Here is an 18501-nt window from a genome sequence, read left to right as displayed (position 1 = left end):
CTTATTGTGCACCTTTTCTATGGAATTATCTTATGGGTCTTTCACATCGAATGCGTTAGTTGATTAGTTAACGGTTTCACTTGCGTTGAACGCAGCAACAACGCATTGGACGTGTTCAACACGTTGGACGTGGCAACAATGCGCAGAGGGGGCAGAGATTTCTACATCACTATCTGTTTTTTCCAAGGCCCAGTGAACAACACTACAACTGCCATCATGGATTCACATCAGGAAAAAGCAAAACAGTCTGCCAGTCATAACCACAATATTAAGAGAAAGAAAGCAGAAGAATGAGTGACGGACATCACTGCTGGAAGAAGCTTTTTTCAGCGACTGTTCAGAGTTACACCGAGCAGAAGGAGCTAGCCGGCCATAGCTGAAGTGGCCGGTGCTCGGGCCAGAGACCCGGTCAGAGAGCGAGAGACAGCAGCAACTGGTGTTACTGAGCAACGGAGCGTCTGCAGATTTGTCAAAGGTGAATGAGTAATCTGAAAATAAAACATGACGTAGTGGACCACTGAAGATTTATCGGATAATGCTAGCTTAGCCTTGAGCTGCAGAATGACTTGGTTGAGCTGAGGGAACATTTCATATTTGTAAATTGTTCAATATATTTTTATTTTTACCAAATAAAGCTTCCCAGTTTTTAAATTGTTAGTGCTGCAACTACAAGAAACATCTCAACTTTAAATAACTTAAATTTTTTTTTAGTTCAATTTTTTTTTTTTTTTACTATCTAGTAATCTGATCTTAAAGAAAATAGCAAAGCACTGTTTTATGTTTCTTTATATGTTAAGAAATATATTTCTTCACTTGTCCCACATCAGAATATGCCAACATTTGCTGTGGAGAGAGAACCTTGTAAATACAGATCCACTGAAACTTCCAGTAATGGAGCTGAACACCAAAACCTGAAGTCCAGATGGAAAAAGAGAACATCTCTGCTCTTTAAAATGTTAGGAAAGTGTCTCCAAAAACTCCACCAAGAGCTCGAAGCTGCAGAGGCGACCTTCATCTAGTTAAATGTCCTGAGAGCCCAGCTCATCTGTCATCTCTGAATAATTTCTAAATAAAACAAAGGCTATTTAAAGAGCAACTATTGTAATATTTGAAAAAGCTGTTTCTTTTAATATTTTAAGATTAAATGAATGAATCATTAAACATGTCCATGAAGTCAAAGTTCAGTCAATAAGACATTTGCACAGGTAGAAGAAGCCCTGCCCCTACTGTACACAATTTCAAAGCATTTACAATCCCTCGAATAGTCAAATTCATATTTTTGTAGTTACTCTGTGCTGATTACAACACTGAAGGAAATCACATAGTCAACGAGGACATAAAATTTTCAAACGAATAAATTAAAAAAGAATTTCAACATGAGGTTTATGTCACATTTTAAATCCTAATTAACAGACACACTGCAGTCATTGTTCCATCACCTCCAGTTGTGTTTATAATAAATATTTATATTTACAGTGTCTTTTTTCCTGGATGAAATGCAGATATGAATGAATAAATCTACCAGACTAATTTTCATGCAATTTTATTTGTCTAAAAAAAAATGTCCAAGGTTGTGTTACTCAAGAAATTATCTCATCTGAAAGAACAACAGGTAAGTTATGGTTTTAATTGACAGATGAACAAAGATTTCTCAAGAATCTTTTTTTTTTTTTTTTTTTTTTTTACTTAAAACTATTTCATTTATGAGTTTTCAAATGTAAGAAACTATTTTTTTTTGGTTTTGTTTTTTTCCCCCCCAAAGGTACAGTAATCAGAAATTAATCTTAAGGTAAAAAAAAAAACAGCTGTAAGGATTTTCTTAAGAAAACTGTGGTGTATAAATTAGCAGTTCTGATGTTCCCCTGACACACATTTCTGCACTCTGTCATCTTCCGTGTTTTGGCCTGATGCCTTGTTTCTATTGGACGCGTGAAGTTATGTCACAGTGTGCAGCAGTAAAAGTTGGATTGGGTTGAACTTTGAATGCGGTGGCCTGACGACAATCAGCAATGCGCACTCTCAGCAGAGCAGAGCGCAAGTTTCGTTTTTGACACGTCAAGCCACGACACATCAAAAACATGATGCTTCTCATTGAAAATAAAGGCTTTTAATGACGCTTTTAACACCCTGAATGTGTTCAGTGAAAAAGGCCCTTTATTCTGTGGACCTATTTAAATCCAGATTAAAGATTTCACTGTTCACTGTATATTATAATTAACAAACTTAGCTGTATTGAATGATTCTGTCTGTCCAACTTCAATTATTGGCATTACTGGTGGACAAAGTTTCATCATGTACAAATTCTGGATAACTTTAGTGAAGCACAGGATGCCACTGCCAGCACACAGATGAGCACTTTGTTGGTTACGTTGCTGTTCTAAGATGGTGTTACTGTGAACTGGCTGGTCTGGCTGATCGATTCCTGCTTTGTTCTCTGTCTTAGTTCAAGATACTGATGGAGACAGACTAAAACTGTTTGGCTCTTCAAAGAGCCTTCTCTCTATCCATCTTATCCCTAAAATCTTTCCAGGACTGAGGTATGTGAGATCTACGGGGAATTAAGGAAATCTGGAGCGTGCTGAGTAGCGACTGACCAAGATAGGCTTTTCAACGGTTGATGCAGACAGTATTTAGAGAGCAGGACAGCCAATGGCCGATATATAAAGCTGATTATCTCTCTTCAATCTTAATATATTCTTTCCTATATAACCATCTGTGGTCTGTAATAAACAAACTGGTAGGATAACTTGAAATGTTTTTCTAAGAAAATCAACATCACATGAAATGTTTCTGCTTAATAGGATCTGAATTCAAAACATCTTTGCTGATGAAAAACCGATTCATGCAACAACTTTGGCCCCCATATATGAAATAAACAAATATATAATAAATAGCCAGACATGCCACCTCTCCTTCCTCCTTACCCTGCAGTACAGTGATGTAGAGGAGCAACCTTCGCCACTTTCCTCCATGCTGCTTGTGCCTACACCTGGACTGAGCATAACGCTGGCCAGCTGTGAGCGGCTAAGGGCCACGTGCATGGCGGTGTCTCCATCCTCATCCTCCATGTTTATGTCTGCACCTTCTGCAACCAGCAGCTGTACCAGCTCAGTGTGGCCCTGTGTCACTGCCAGCTGCAGCGGTGTCTGATTGCGGTTGTTGCGGATGTTGATGTCACAGCGGCCCTGTGAGGTTTATGCAAATATGAAACCAAACAAATAACCTGAAGAGCATTCAGATCTTTCTGCTAAAACCAAAAATTGCACATTTTTCAAAATCCACACTTTCCCTGGGCGCACACTTTATGTGGAGGTATTCCAAAGTTTAACCATTTCTATTCCAGGCCAAACATTTTCACCAAGTTTCATAAAAATCATTCAACTTACTCCCAAGTTGTCTAAATTTTGACATCTTCTTGACACTTTTTTTACTGCAGACAAATATCTGTTTCAAATATCTGTCATTAGTCTAATAAATTTGTAATAATCAGTATAAGCCCTGAAAAAGCAATTAACAGTCAACCCCTAGACAACAGTCCAACCAAAAAAGGACAAAATAAAAATGAAGTAATACAAGCTGAAGTGAGAAAGTTTGGTTAAAAAGGTAGTTAAATTAACAGTTACTAACACTGGTAAATATCTTATGTGCAATGTTAAAAATAAAGCGACAACAGAGGCAGACATTTGCAGGAGACAGTGACTGGGTCACCTCCTTGATGAGGATCTCAGCAACATCATGGTGGTTGTTGAGGGCAGCCAGATGCAGCGCAGAGAAGCCATCCTCCTTCTTAACATCCACAAGCTGCCGTGCACGTCCCAGCATCTTCTCCATGGCCCTGCACCCAGGACAAAAGGTTCCATTGAGAAAAACATTGCCAGTGTTGCAATTTGGGATAATTTATTCGTTTTTTAATATCTATGGGTTTTTCCCTCTTTATTTCCTTCACACCACAGACAAAAATACACCGGCTCCTAGATGAATAGTCATTTTAAAAACCAGCACTTCTGCCACAGGCTCACAAGGGAAACTCCAACTGCTCTCATAATATGAAACCCGTACTATCCTGCGTAATCGTGTACTTCCTCTCACTAGCGTGATGCTGCAGAGCTGCTAATGAGCTTAGGAAACAACTGGGGGGAGGCAAGGAGTCAAACATACAACCAGGAAACACAAACAACTGATGCCAAATCAAAGCAGAAGAAAGGAGTTGAGCATATGTTTAATCTTCCTGTGTCCATTTGCTATTGTCTCAATCTCCATAATCCATGCACCTGCCATCATGCTGTGGATTTTCAAAGTCTGCCACCACATAAAGTACCAACAGCTATAGCCTCAGTACACAAGAGTGAAAAATCACCACGTCTCAATATGTTACAAAAACTCTGAAGGTCAAACATGTAAACAGACTTTGCGACCTCACAGCATGGTTAGCTGTAATATGAAGGTTAGCTGTGCTAGAGAATGAGGTCATGTTTGGGGGATGTGTGCCATGGGCTGATGCTGCAGTAAGGTCAGGCTGCACGGTTGTGTTGTTCTCTGCTTTGTAGCGGAAACGCGGTTTATGACATGTGAAATTGAAGCCGGCAGCATTAGTGAGCAGCCAGGAAGGTGGCAGGCCACCGCAGCAGTGTCTGTACCAACGGAACAAATTCTTCTATGACGGTGAATGTTACATCTGCCGGATCTCACTGCTTGAAAACACTGGTGTTGCTCAACTTGATAAATGATGAAATGTCAATTTTCAACAGGAAGTGAGCTAGCGAAGCAGAGTACAGACAACGTGACCAAAATACAAAATGGTTTACAACACCACAGGAAGGGTGGACTATGTAGTCAAGAAAGAACAACTGATTCAAGAGACACGTACGCTGAACCAGTAAACGTCAGGTGGGGGTGGGGTGGGGGTCAGTATAATTCAGCCCATGAAAGATTTAAGATTTTATTTTTATATCAGAAATTAAAATATGAAACATTATGCCTTGTGTATTAGACATAAAGTGATGAAAAATATATTTTCCTTTTTCTCCTTTTAAAGTAAGAAAATGACATAGGAATGGCCCACGAGTTGCATCATAAGTACAGAGATTTTGAGATCCATGAGATTTTTCCACAAGTGGCAGCGCTACATGTTGTGGTGACATACAGCATCATAGGCTCATCTGCGGTTCGGAGGTTATGAGTCAGATCACGTACCGACCAGTGGGGCAGCAGTCTACTGGTTCTAATGAAGGAGCATAACACAGCAAAACCTCTCATACTAGCATGATGTATGGAAGAAGATTATAATCGCTGGAACAAACGCCAAAAATAATGTCAGCATTACTCAAATTACTGTGATAGCCTCCATAATGGGGTAAAACAGTGACACTGAGCTAAATCAGAGCCTGCTGAGGGCAAGCTGCATCTGTACAAGTAATGGGCATATGCTACAAACAATAACCTTTGATACAATGGATCACACAGTACTTGTTTGTTGGTTAGAACATCTTGTTGGCATTCAAGGTACTGCACTTAAGTGGTTTAAATTATATTTGTCCGAAAAGAGGTTTTCTATTATGATTGTTGACCTCTCCTGTGTTGTGGAGTGCCACAGGGTTCTGCTCTTGGGCCAATTCTTTTTTCTTTGTACATTTTGCTGTTGGGGTCAATTATAGCTGAGCAAGCCCTGTGCTTTCAATGTTATGCAGATGATCTGCAAATCTATTTGCCTATGAGGACTTATGGAAGTGATACTTTGTCAGCATTATTTAATTGTATTCGTAATGTAAAGCAGTGGCTGTCCCACAACTTCCTTTACCTGAATGATGATGAAAGTAAGACCATTGTGTTTGGACATTCTGGAATGCTGAATGAGGTAACACCAAACTTTGGTGCTCTGGCTGTAAAACCTGCTGTCTAGAATTTGGGAGTGACATTTGACAACTGTTCGACAAGTTTGAAGCAAGAGATAAATTCTGCTGTCAAAGCAAGTTGTGTTTTCCAGCTTCGTCTCTGGGTTAAAGTAAAGCACTTCCTCGGTAGACGTGATCTTGAGATGGCCATTCATTCTTTCATCAGCTTCAGGCTTGATTATTGTAATGTACTTTATACTGGCATTAACCAGTCTTCTCTTGCACGCCTCCAATTGGTGCAGAATGCTGCTGCTCGTCTTTTAACAAACACTTCTAGATGTGAGCATATTACGTCTGTCTTGTACTCACTCCATTGGCTTCCAGCTCATTTTAGTTTTTTTAAAAGTTCATTTCAATGTTTTTTTTTAAAAGCTATTAATGGCCTTGCACCCTCTTACCTGTCTGAAATTTTAACTCTCCACACTTACAGTAGGACATTATGGGCATCTGACAAGCTTTACATAGATGTTCTGAGGTCAAAATATAAACTGTGGAGTGATTGTGCTTTTGCGATAGCTGAACCCAGACTGTGGAACAAGCTACCTCTTGATTTGCGCACTATTCCTGACCTAGCACTTTAATTCTAAGTTAAAAACCTACTTATTTAAGATGGCTTTTAACGCCTAGTGGGAAAGTGACATGTTCTGTTTTTATGTGCTGCTTTAACATTATTGTATGTGTGCTTTATTTTTAGTTGTGTGAATCTGTATTATTTACTGTAAAGCACTTTGGACACCGTCCAGCTGGTGTAAAGTTCTCTATAAATAAATGCTCATTGATTGATTGATTGATAACCCCAAAACGCTGACCAAAGTGGAATAATAACACAGGTTTAGCCAAGTTCTACCATGCCCTAGTGTGTAAATGTACAGCTACAAATCAGTTGGAAAGATTTTATTTTTCTATCTGTATCTATTTATTTTTCTATCTGCCTGTAAAAAGTGATGATTTAATCCTTTAATTTCAAATAAAATGCCACTGTCCCAACTTTTATGGTATATGTTGCAGGCCTTAAATGCAGGAACGGATGTATATTAACAATGGGGGATTTTCAAACTGCGATGCCGTCTTGAAACAAGACTTCCGGCTAGGGAGCCTCTCGCTCAAGTGTTTGGCGCCATTACAAACAACAGCTTGCTATGACGCCTCACGGAGCAGCTAACCGATCAGATGTTATATCGCCTCACGGAGCGGCTGACCGATCGATGCTGGACGCCGGTTAAACGATGTCTCAAAAAGTCAACGTAAGTCCAGATTTTTTGTTTTTTTTGGCGTCAGTGTCCTTCATTAGTGCCGTGTGACCGGGGCTTTACACTCGTTGCTACGTTACATTCATTGCTAGGAAAGTTCAATGACCAAAATACCAACATTCTGGATGCAATGAACACGTTTTCCCAAACAGCGTCGAGAAAGATTCTCGACAGTTCTTGTTATTGAACGAAACCGCGTCTCCCTAAACGGACAGAGTTGTGACGTCATCACGTATGCGCGTAGGTGCTGCTCTATCACAACTTGAAAATCATCCATTGAAATGAAGCTCCTCAAAAAAAAAAAAAACATGAAATAGCCTGGGTTCATTCAGCGATGAAACAGAAGTCAAAGTAAATGTAAGGATCAGTACAGGTTTTTTTTTTTTTTGCGCCTTAATAATAATAATAATAATACATTTTATTTGTAATGCACTTTACATTCATGGAATCTCAAAGTGCTACAGAGCAGAGACTAAAAACAAACAATGTACAGGGTCAAAAACAATAACATATATTCATAAAACATAACCAGACAGATAAAATCAAACATTTTAAACATTTTAACATTTTTAACATTTTAAAAGGCCCTTTTAAATAAAAATGTCTTGAGGCCTTTTTTAAATGCCCCCACACTCTGTGGGTCCCTCAGGGTCTCTGGAAGGGCATTCCAGAGCTGTGGCCTTCCACACTGTCTGAAAATAGCTAAGAAATGATAGTTTATTACATTTAATATCTTGCTTATTTTATTTAGTTACATTCGAATGGATGAAGTTTAAGTAATTGTGTTTTAATTCTCCATAATCCATTTTTATACATGCTGTTAAATTGCAAAACAAACATTTCCACACAATGTTAAGGCTGTGTGCTCATGGTTCAGGACAGGATTTGAAAAAATTTACAAAGGTAAAGTACGATCACAGGTTTATTCCCATCAGACTGCTGACACACTCAAACACATCAGCTAAGTGCACGTGATGCATTATTACATGCACAGTCACGTATGGTCGGGTCACCTCTGGGTTGCCTTATTAAGGTTGAAAGCGGCAACAAGGCTCCTCTTTCACATGCAAAGGAACTCTGTCAGTGTATTTTTTTTAATATCACGCTTGTTCATGAGTCTTTGTCATCAAACTGTGATAAAGAACTCGCCCTCACACTTCTGAAGCAGCCTTTGTGATTGGATAACAGCGCTGATGCTGTTGTCACCTGTGAACCTATTCTGAGTCAGTTATGTGAATTATTTCCATATCGTTGCTCCTGAAAGCTCAGGCTTCAGCTGATGATGTCTGTACTAACACGCCTTCATGCACAGCTAGAGGGCATTTTGGGGCATTGCCGGTAATGACTTTTGCTGGAGAACCAATTCATCATTTGGTTATTTTGGGGATTTTACATCATGCTTGTGCTTTCATCAAAGCACCATTAAAGCAAAACAAACAGATTGTGCCAGTGATTTACTGTAGCTCTGGAAGCTGAAACAGAATTTAATTAGTCTAAATACATGCACAATTAGCTGTGCAAGTTCAAGGACAATGACATCGACTTCATGGGTCAGAAAGGAGTTTTTTTTTTAAGAGGGGAATAACAAAAGAGTTGATGGAAGTGCAGAGAAAACCAAAAAAAAAAAAAAAGACATTAAAAACTGGTGAAGTATACTTTCTTATGAAGTATATTCAGTGAAGAATTGGGACTTGTGAATTTTATACCTCATTGCAAATTACAGACAATCTCACTGTAACAGACTTTATTGTAGTGGCTGCTGTTATTGTGGTTGTTGTTGCCACTCTTCATCATTTCTAAACTGCTTAGATATATAGTTTTATGGAAAATAAATACTGTTTTGTAATTCTCTTATAGCTGCAAATTATTCCTTGTACTAAGAGCTGAGGTAGGATTATATTGTCCCTAAAGCTGTGTTGTGGCCCCTTCAACATGGGGGCCCTACTATTGCTGCAGTGCCATGGGCCCGGTCTTGTGGTGGAGATGGATGGTTGTATGGGACATTCATGGCTGCAAGTAACTGAAAATCATTTGACTGATCAGTTTCTTTGAGTGGATGGCCGAGTGCCATGAGGTCCCCAGGAGGGTCGGGGGCATGCTCCCCTGTGAATTTTTGAAAAAAATTGTGCAATTTGGTGCCTTCTGAGAGCCCTTTCGTCAGTTTTTCTTGGTTTAAAACACAGTGGTATTTGACTCAAACAAAATATGGCTCAAGTCTTGATTTCATTACAATTTGACTATCTTGTATGAATTGTCTGTAATAGGTTTCCACAAATGGACTGACTGTCTGCATTAAATGACTAATTCTCTGGTTTCATTCAACATTTATCATATTCTAAGTGTGTCGAAAGCCCCTTTCACACCGGGCCTGTATAGAGTTGCATTGTGCTGAGTGTGTTGCGGAGGGGGAGCTTTGGCTAGAGACGAGTCGGAAAAAACGGTCACGTGACTCATGGTAAATAGCGTTCGCTGTTAATCTGTCTGCATGTAAATCCAGCTATTTTATTTGTTTATTTGCTGAAAATGCCGGGTGGTTGTGCATTTGGTTGCACAAACACAACAAGGGCTTCAAGATGCAGAGATTCCCTTCAGATCCAAACAGAAGAAAAATTTGGGAAAATAAAGTCAGCCGTGAGGGATGAAAGCGACTTCACTGTTTTGTGACTTCACAAGTTTTGAGAGGTAAATTTATTGTTCAGTCCCATGTACAGTAAAACTCACCTAAACTGTCATTGTATAAACCGGATATTCACAGTCGCTGGACAAAAAAGTCCCAAAGTTTTGTATTGTATTAACACCATATATATCAGATTTTGTATAACAGATTTTCGCTCACATCAGATAAAATGTCACGTCCGATCGCAATGTATTTCCATTAAAACCCTGAGCAGTCTGGACGTGCACAGTAACAAAGGTACAAATTAATGTTCACCGCTCTGACACTCGCCGATTTGAGGAAAGTGGAACCGCAGTCACTTCCGTGATTAAAGTCCAACCATTTATTTTTTCCATACCGTGTTCAAACTCGACCCTCAGCCTGATGTGCACCTGTTAAATCAGACACAAAAGCCTGTGATTTGACACTTTTCTGCTTTCACTCCTTCATCTGCCATCATATATTAATAGTTTTTGTATTGCGCGCGCTGATTACAAATGGATCAGAAAAGTCCGCAACTTTATAGCACGAAGTTGGTAAAAGAGGAAACTGTACAGAATACCTTTGATTTGGAGGTGATTATTGTAGAAAGAAAAGCTTGTTGAGGGTCAAATTAGTCCATAATAAAGCATAATGCAGTGACAGAGAACTTTAAAACTGTCACATACATCATTGCATGACAGTTACAGAGCTGCAGCTGCATAAATCAGGCTTTAAATTCATTAAATAAATCATCATAAATTGTAAATTTATGTAAATTTGATAGCGTAACTATTTTTATATTTATTTTAATAGTACCTGTATCTAGATGTGTTGCTGTATGTGGTTAAATGATTTAAAAAAAAATGTTGAAAACATAAAAGATTAATTCAGTAGTAGTACCCAAAATGTCACCATGTTCTGAGTTTACCTTACTCTCCTCAATCAAGGGACTCTAGCTTTGGCCTGCCTCTTCTTCTGTGGTTTTGAAGCTTCACTGCCAGCAAAGTTCAGCAGAGTCCAGCGGGATGAATAAAATATAGCAATGCAGGTATGTACGTACTGCTAAAAAAACCTAAAAGATTTTTTGCCGTACTTGTGTACAATTGTGGAGGCTTGGTGTACAGTAGTGCAGTGTTATGCAGACTTGCATACAGTAGAGAAGTGTGGAGTGTTGCATAGACTTGCGGAGCACTGTACATAGTGCATTATGCTGCATGTCCGTGAAAAAAAATTAAACATATTTAATTTTTTGCATCCATTTCGCTGACCTTTTTACATCCCTCAACGTATTCTTCAAACAGTTAAAGCTTGACCTATTTTAATCACCCCACCACACCAATATGAAACTTTGAAAAAAGAAAATAAATTAACATAAACTATCACCAATGGAATTATCCAATTCCATCATAAATGGAACTTTCATAGTACTGGTTAAAATGACAATAAAGATCTGTATCTGTATGTGCATGCAATTGTTACTGATGCTGTAGGAGAGAGGAATAACACTGTGGGAGGGACAAAAAGTGAGTAAAAAAAACAACCTACAAATTTTACAAATATAAATGATCTTTCTTCTGTTGATTCTTGGATTTTGAACCAACAAAAGTGTCCCAGAAGAGACACTCTAGCAGAGTTGCATGTTTTTATTTTCTTCTTCTTTTGTTTGTTTTAACTTTAGTTTTCTTAAGTCTGGTATTTAGTGGAGTGATTCATTTTTGACAAAGAAAAAAATCTGCCCCGAACTGACGTGACACACAAGAAGTTGGGACATTTATTCATTATGTTGCTGTTCTACTTTCATTTGCGTACCGGTGAAAAAAACGTTTAACACTCGGAGGAACCCGATTTATGAATATAATTTTATAATTGCAAAGGTTAGTATCTCAGGACAGAGGTGGGAACCTGACTGTCTTGTATCTGTGTGAGCCAATCAGTGCTCAGTACAAAGCGCTCTCAGCCAATGAAATTGAGTAACTCACTGCTGGCTGTCTGCTCCTTTTCCGTGTGAGTGGAGGAGGCAGTCGGTCTCCTGTGAGCGCTTTGGGACGGCAACAATCGCTGCTCATTGAGGATAAATATATGCTTTCACATCAGAGTCTCCAAAAGTCTCCAATAACACCAGGAAACGTTGCTAAATTTCTCACTAGTCACTTTTTTTGAAAAGGTGTTGCTGGACTGGTCTGAATAGTCACTAAATTTAGCAACAACATCGCTAAGTTGGCAACACTGCTGCCAATGTAGCATTCCCTCGCCCTTCTTCTTCTCTGGTGTTTCTTCTTTTCTATGGTGTTTAATGACAGTCGGCATCCTTATTCGTGCATTCCTGCCACCTTCTGCACAAGCCCATTATAGCAGCACGATGAGTCCTGATTTTTTTTTTCTTTTTCATGTGATCTACTGGAACTCAGCCCATGACTGACCGATCGATTGCGATCGACTGGTTGGGCATGCCAGCTGTACAGAGTGAGGTGAGATGCTGTTATTGAACAAAAATAAAACATACTCAAAATGGACAAAATATTGAAGGTGGTCTGGTTTGACATGTAGCACGACATGCCCCACTTGGATCCGCCTATGCTTGCTACATCACACGCTCTCTCTCTTACTCACAGTATTAATCTCACCTGTCAGGTAACACTAATAATTTATCAATGTATTTAACAGTTATGGGCACGTTCGTTAAAAACATCACTTATCTGGGAATGGATCGCGTAGGCAACATAGATATAGTTTTTCAGTACACTAGGGTCAAGATTAGGTTTCTTAAATAATGGTTTAATCACTGCAGATCTGAAACATTTAGGAACAGATCCAGAACAGATCCAGTAGTTAAAGAAAGATTAATAATTTCCAGCACAGTCGGCCAAAGAGTGGGCCACAGGTCCTTAAACAGTTTTGTTGGTATAGGATCAAATAAACAGGTTGTGCTTTTTGTTGACATTATGAGTTCCGTCAGCATACCTAGAGAGATACCCTCAAATTCTGTAAATCTAGGTAATACCTCAGTAATGGCGCCCACCTCAATAGCAGGGTGTAGTGGCTGGGTTAAGGCATGCTGTGATATGTTTAACCTAATGTCTTCTATTTTTTTGTCAAAGTAATCCAGGAAATCGTGTGCTGTAAAAGAAGCGCAAACTACAGGTGGTTGTCCATGAATAAGTGTTGCCACCGTGTCGAAGAAGAACTTTGAGTTATGCTTGTTTTTGTTGATCAAATCAGAGTAATAGGTCCACTTTGTAGCCAGTAATGCATGCTTATAGTCTAAGATAGCATCACGCCACGCAAGATGGAATACTTCTAATTTTGAACTACGCCATTTCCGTTCGAGACCTCTAGCCTTATGCTTGAGGTCACGCAAGTAATCACTGAACCAAGGTGACGGTGTTTTGGGGGAGCGGAGTTTTAACACAGGTGGCCCAATCATTTCGAGTGTAGTTTTAAGCACTGAATTTAAAATCTCCACAAGACTGCCTACTGGTTTGGTATTTGCCAAATGTGAAGCAAAGACATCAGGCAGTCGAGCTTTGAGTTCAGTCTTAGCTGTGGAGTTGATGCATCACTGTAGTGATATATAAGATTGTTGTTCCACTAAACATGGCAGCGAAACTGTAAACTTAAGTGAGTGATCAGAGGCCACTGATGTATGAGGCATGATGTCAGTATTCGTGACAGCAATACCACGTGTGAGAACCAGATCCAGGGTATTTCCACTAGTCCCGAATGCATTGCCGAAATCCTAATGCATTCAAAATTTCCATAAATGATTTGCAGAGGGGATCAGAAGGCTTATTTATATGAATGTTAATGTCACTGTTCTGCCTTTCAGGCATCTTAGTTCATTTGTTAAAGGGAGTTTTATTTCGACAGGCATGCTTTTATTTTGACGCTAAAATTGCAACAGAGCAGGAAGTGCTGTGTACGTGCGTCATGTGATATCCACACACGCTGCTGCAGACAGAGATGAGAGCTTACAGTCTAAAATATGAAAAAGGCTAAACCTTTGGTTATTTCTTGGAGAAGCAACGCCTGTATGTATTATCTGTTTTTCGCTGTAGAATCTGTGCTAAAAATAAGTTTGTGAAGCTAGCTAGAGTCAATGGGAAATATCACCCACGTTGTTTAAGCTAATTATTTCTACCACTAGTCGGAGATGTTTCACTGCTCATTCTTGGAGACTCATGTTGAGCGATAATAATTCATTCATTTGCTGTTTACCTGTTGATATATGCCGCCATTTGTGGGCAATCTGTTATTTTATGGTGACTTTTATATTAGCAGCCACAAGCTTTCAGTTACAATTTATATTTACTGTGAAGTTATATATTAATGAAAAGAGATAGCTAACTGCAGATTTTCTCTATTTTTTCCAGTTTCACTCTGTATTCAAAACGATGAGACTGTGTAATAAATTCACAAACTACAACAAGGACACTTCATCATTGAGTCAGAGTTTAGCTCACTGTCTAGTCGGAGCGCCTATGCCTCAGCGAGGACAGTACAGTGAAAAGGCAGAATTAACCAAAGTTCTACACCAAAGGCACCAAGCAGAAGGGATACAAAATAGAACCAGCACAGTCGGACAAAGCATCAGTATGTTCAAAAACCACAAAATGTTCTCTCTCCTCTACATCTGCTGCAATGGTACAAGCACGAGCCAATGCAGAGGCAGCAAAGGCACGGGCTGCATATGCAGAAAAGGAAGCGAAGCTAAAAGTGGAAAAGGCTGCAAGAGAAGCAGAGCTACAGTTAGAAAAATCAAGGCTGGAAGCTGAACTGAGTGCACTGGCATTTCAAAGAGAGGCAGCTGCAGCCGTTGCACAAGCTGAAGCATTGGAGGCAGTCAGAATCACCTGCTCGTGAAATCTTACAAAAAGACATTGCTACACGGACTCAAGAATATGTCCAAAGACAAGTAGAACTTAAATCACAACAAAGTCAGGAAGGTGCACATCCCACAGTACCCGGTCCAGTATTGCCAGAAGAGAGCTTTGTCGCATGGGATGTCCTATCACAGAAGGACTTAAAGGGACAGGATAAAGACGATAATGAGCGTAACAAACCCCAAAGCAAAACGTTTGCTAACAGCCGAGACAATTATGGAAACAATGATCAAACAAGCATTCATTATGGACAAAACAGACTCCAACCTAAGCCCAAGTCAACTCACTACTACTGTAGCCCTTCACCAAATCCAACAGCGGCATCATTCATTCCCAGAGACTTTACAACTCCCATCAGCGTAACAGCTGAAACAGAACACCTAGCACGAGACGTGGCTGGCCATGACCTACTGAGTACAAGGCTCTACCAATCTGACGACAAACCAGAGCGTTATCACGCATGGCAGTCGTCATTCAACAGTGCCACTTCAGATTTAGGACTCACAGCTAACGAAATTTTGGATTTACTGGTTAAGTGGCTTGGGACGGAGTCCGGCAAACGTCAAAAGAATCCGCTCTGTACATCCCGAAAACCCAAACACAGCTCTACAAAAGGCCTGGGCACGTCTCCAGGAATGCTACGCTGCACCAGAAGTGACAGAGAAGTCTCTATTTAAAAGACTTGATGAATTCCCTAAAATATCTACCAAAGATTATGGGAAGCTAAGAGACCTAGGTGGTCTCCTCATGGAGCTACAATGTGCTAAGGAAGAGGGCTACCTGACGGCACTAACATACCTAGACACTGCCAGGGGCATAGGGCCTATCACAGAAAAACTTCCTTATGGGCTACAAGAGAAATGGGTCTCAGTCGGCTCAAAGTACAAAGAGGAAAACAATGGACTATTTGTCCCGTTCGATTACTTTGCCAGTTTCATCTGTCATGAGGCACGTAGGAGAAATGATCCAAGTTTTATTTTTCCATGTACAAACGAGAGACCAAATCAAGCTCCCGCTAGGAGTTATGGCAGTAAAATATCTGTTCAGAAAACCGAAATCTCTACAGGGCAAGGACAGCTAGCAAACCTGCCTACAAAGAAAAGTGACGGACTAGAGAAAAACTGTCCCATCCACAACAAACCACATCCAATAAAGAAATGCAGAGCATTCAGACCAAAAAATATTGAAGAAAGAAAAGCTATTCTCAAAGAGAATGGTATCTGTTTCAAGTGCTGCACCTTGACTAGTCACTTACCGAAGGATTGTAAAGCGCCCGTGAAGTGTACGGAGTGCCATGCATCTAGGTCCACCACCTCAAGTCTCCCCTCGGTCCTTACCTGCAGCAAGTGATGGCGGGGAGGAAGAAAGCACTGTCGACAGTACAGCAGTGAGCTCACAATGTACTCAGGTGTGTGGCACAGGACAAACAGGTAGATCCTGCTCTAAGATCTGTCTGGTTCGAGTGTATTACCATGGTCAGCGTGAAAAAGCAGCTAATATGTATGCTATTCTAGATGACCAAAGTAATCGTTCACTAGTCCGCTCAGTCTTCCTCAAACTGTTTGATATAAAGAGCAATCTGTTCCCCTACAGACTCAAAACTTGTGCTGGGCCAACTGAGACAGCAGGTCGCAAAGCAGAAGGTTTCCAGATAGAATCTCTTGATGGAAAAATAGTACTCTAGGCTAACTGAGAACGCCTGCCAAAACAGAGACCAAATGACTAAATCTGGTAAAGGATCATTAGAGGCCCTAGGACAGAATGTCTTCAATGAAACAGGTTCTGACAACAAACCAGGCCTGTCCATCAAAGACACAATCTTCTTGGAAATAATGGACAGAGAAATGTTCAAGGACAAGTCAAATCATTGGGTTGCTCCCTTACCCTTCAGAGCCCAGCGACAACGGCTGTCGAACAACCGTGAGTATGTTATGTCTCGCTTCAACTCACTGCAAAAGACTTTACAAAGAAAACCAGGCATGAGAGACCAGTTTCTTGACTTCATGAATTAAAATCTTTCAGAACAAACATGCAGAGGTGGCCCCGCCCTTGAATGAAAATGAGGAGTGCTGGTTTTTGCCGACCTTCGGAGTCTTTCACCCACAGAAACCAGAAAAACATACGCATGTTTTTTGACTCTCTCGCCAAGTACTCTGGCATGTCTCTAAATGATGCTCTCCTAAAAGGCCCCGACCTCAATAACTCCCTCATAGGGGTTTTGATCCACTTCAGGAAAGAGCAGGTTTCTGTGGTTGCCGATATACAGCAGATGTTCCACTGCTTCCTCGTTCACAAAGACCACAGGAACTACCTGAGATTTTTGTGGTACAGAGATAACAACATGTCCAAAGATGTCATCGACCATATAATGCGGGTGCATGTGTTCGGGCCCGTCCCGAACAGCCTGTCCCCATCTGTGGCCGTGTATGGACTCAGGAGAGCTATTCCGGAGGGAGCACACAAACATGGACAGACACAAAAAGAGATCTGAAAGTAGGAGACATCATGCTCCTTAAGGACTGTCAAGCTGCACGCAACAAGTGGCCTATGGCAAAGACTTTAAAGTCTTTTCAGAGACCGATTACAGAAGTAGTACTTCTTTTGCCAACAGATTAAATAGAAAGGTTAGAGTTGGTTATAGTGACCTAGTATGGTCAGGCAGGGAGTGTTCTGCCTTTCAGGCATCTTAGTTCATTTGTTAAAGGGTTTTATTTCGACAGGCATGCTTTTATTTTGACACTAAAAACTGCAATAGAGCAGGAAGTGCTGTGTACGCTGTGTATGCTGCAGACAGAGATGAGAGCTTACAGTCTAAAATATGAAAAAGGCTAAAACTTTGGTTATTTCTTGAAGAAGCAATGCCTGTATGTATTATCTGTTTTCACTGTAGAATCTGTGCTAAAAATAAGTTTGTGAAGCTAGCTAGAGTCAATGGGAAATATTACCCACGTTGTTTAAGCCAATTATTTCCACCACTAGTCGGAGCTGTTTCACTGCTCATTCTTGGAGACTCATGTTGAGCGATAATAATTCATTTATTTGCTGTTTACCTGTTGATATATGCCGCCATTTGTGGGCAATCTGTTATTATTTTATGGTGACTTTTATATTAGCAGCCACAAGCTTTCAGTTACAATTTATATTTATTGTGAAGTTATATATTAATGAAAAGAGATAGCTAATTGCAGATTTTCTCTTTATTTTTTCCAGTTAAATAAATTCGCAAACTACAACAAAGACTCATCCTTCATCACTGAGTCAGAGTTTAGCTCACTGTCTAGTCTGAGCTCCTACGCCTCAGCGAGGACAGTACAGTCACCAATGATCAGAATGTTATCTGTACTAGTTGACAAGTTAGAGATGAACACACCAAATTCATCTAAGAATTCAGAATATGGGCCAGGAGGCCTATATACAGTGACAAATTAATACGGCTGATTTTTATTCTTCTAACCTTGGCAAAGCATAATATCCTGAGCATAATTTCTCTTCACCCTATACCTTCTCCCGTTAGGTCAGGTGTTTAGAAAACATGGCATATCTTATAATCTTTATGCAGATGATACTCAAATTTATTTGCCTATTAAGAAGAACTCTAGCAGCCCCCTGACACCCTTGCTTGTGTGCCTGGAAGACGTCAGGGCTTGGTTGGCTCAAAATTTTCTTAGCTTAAATGAGAACAAAACCGAGGTGATGGTGTTTGGGCTCAGTGTTGGTTCCACAGTTCGATTAGACCTGGGCCCTCTCAGTCAACACATGAAGCCCACAGCCACCAACCTTGGCGTCATTATGGACTCTGATCTTAAACTGGACAGGCAGGTCAAGGCGGTTGTTAAATCCAG

At 40.2% G+C, this 18501-nt stretch overlaps 1 protein-coding gene across 3 annotated transcripts in view; it reads right to left on the bottom strand.

The window, feature by feature from the left end:
- Positions 1 to 18501, bottom strand: part of mib2 (mindbomb E3 ubiquitin protein ligase 2) — a 231775-nt gene that overhangs the window by 25548 nt on the left and 187726 nt on the right. For all 3 annotated transcript variants that reach the window (XM_034171927.1, XM_034171926.1, XM_034171925.1), the window contains 2 exons: positions 3709 to 3835; positions 2925 to 3185 (listed from right to left, as the gene is read on the bottom strand). In XM_034171927.1, the coding sequence (XP_034027818.1) occupies positions 2925 to 3185; positions 3709 to 3835 (388 nt within the window). The remainder of the gene's footprint in view (positions 1 to 2924; positions 3186 to 3708; positions 3836 to 18501) is intronic.

This window comes from Thalassophryne amazonica, chromosome 6 (assembly GCF_902500255.1).
Source record: "Thalassophryne amazonica chromosome 6, fThaAma1.1, whole genome shotgun sequence".
In the NCBI taxonomy this organism is placed as follows: domain Eukaryota; kingdom Metazoa; phylum Chordata; class Actinopteri; order Batrachoidiformes; family Batrachoididae; genus Thalassophryne; species Thalassophryne amazonica.
This window is presented reverse-complemented; position numbering and strand designations above follow the sequence as displayed.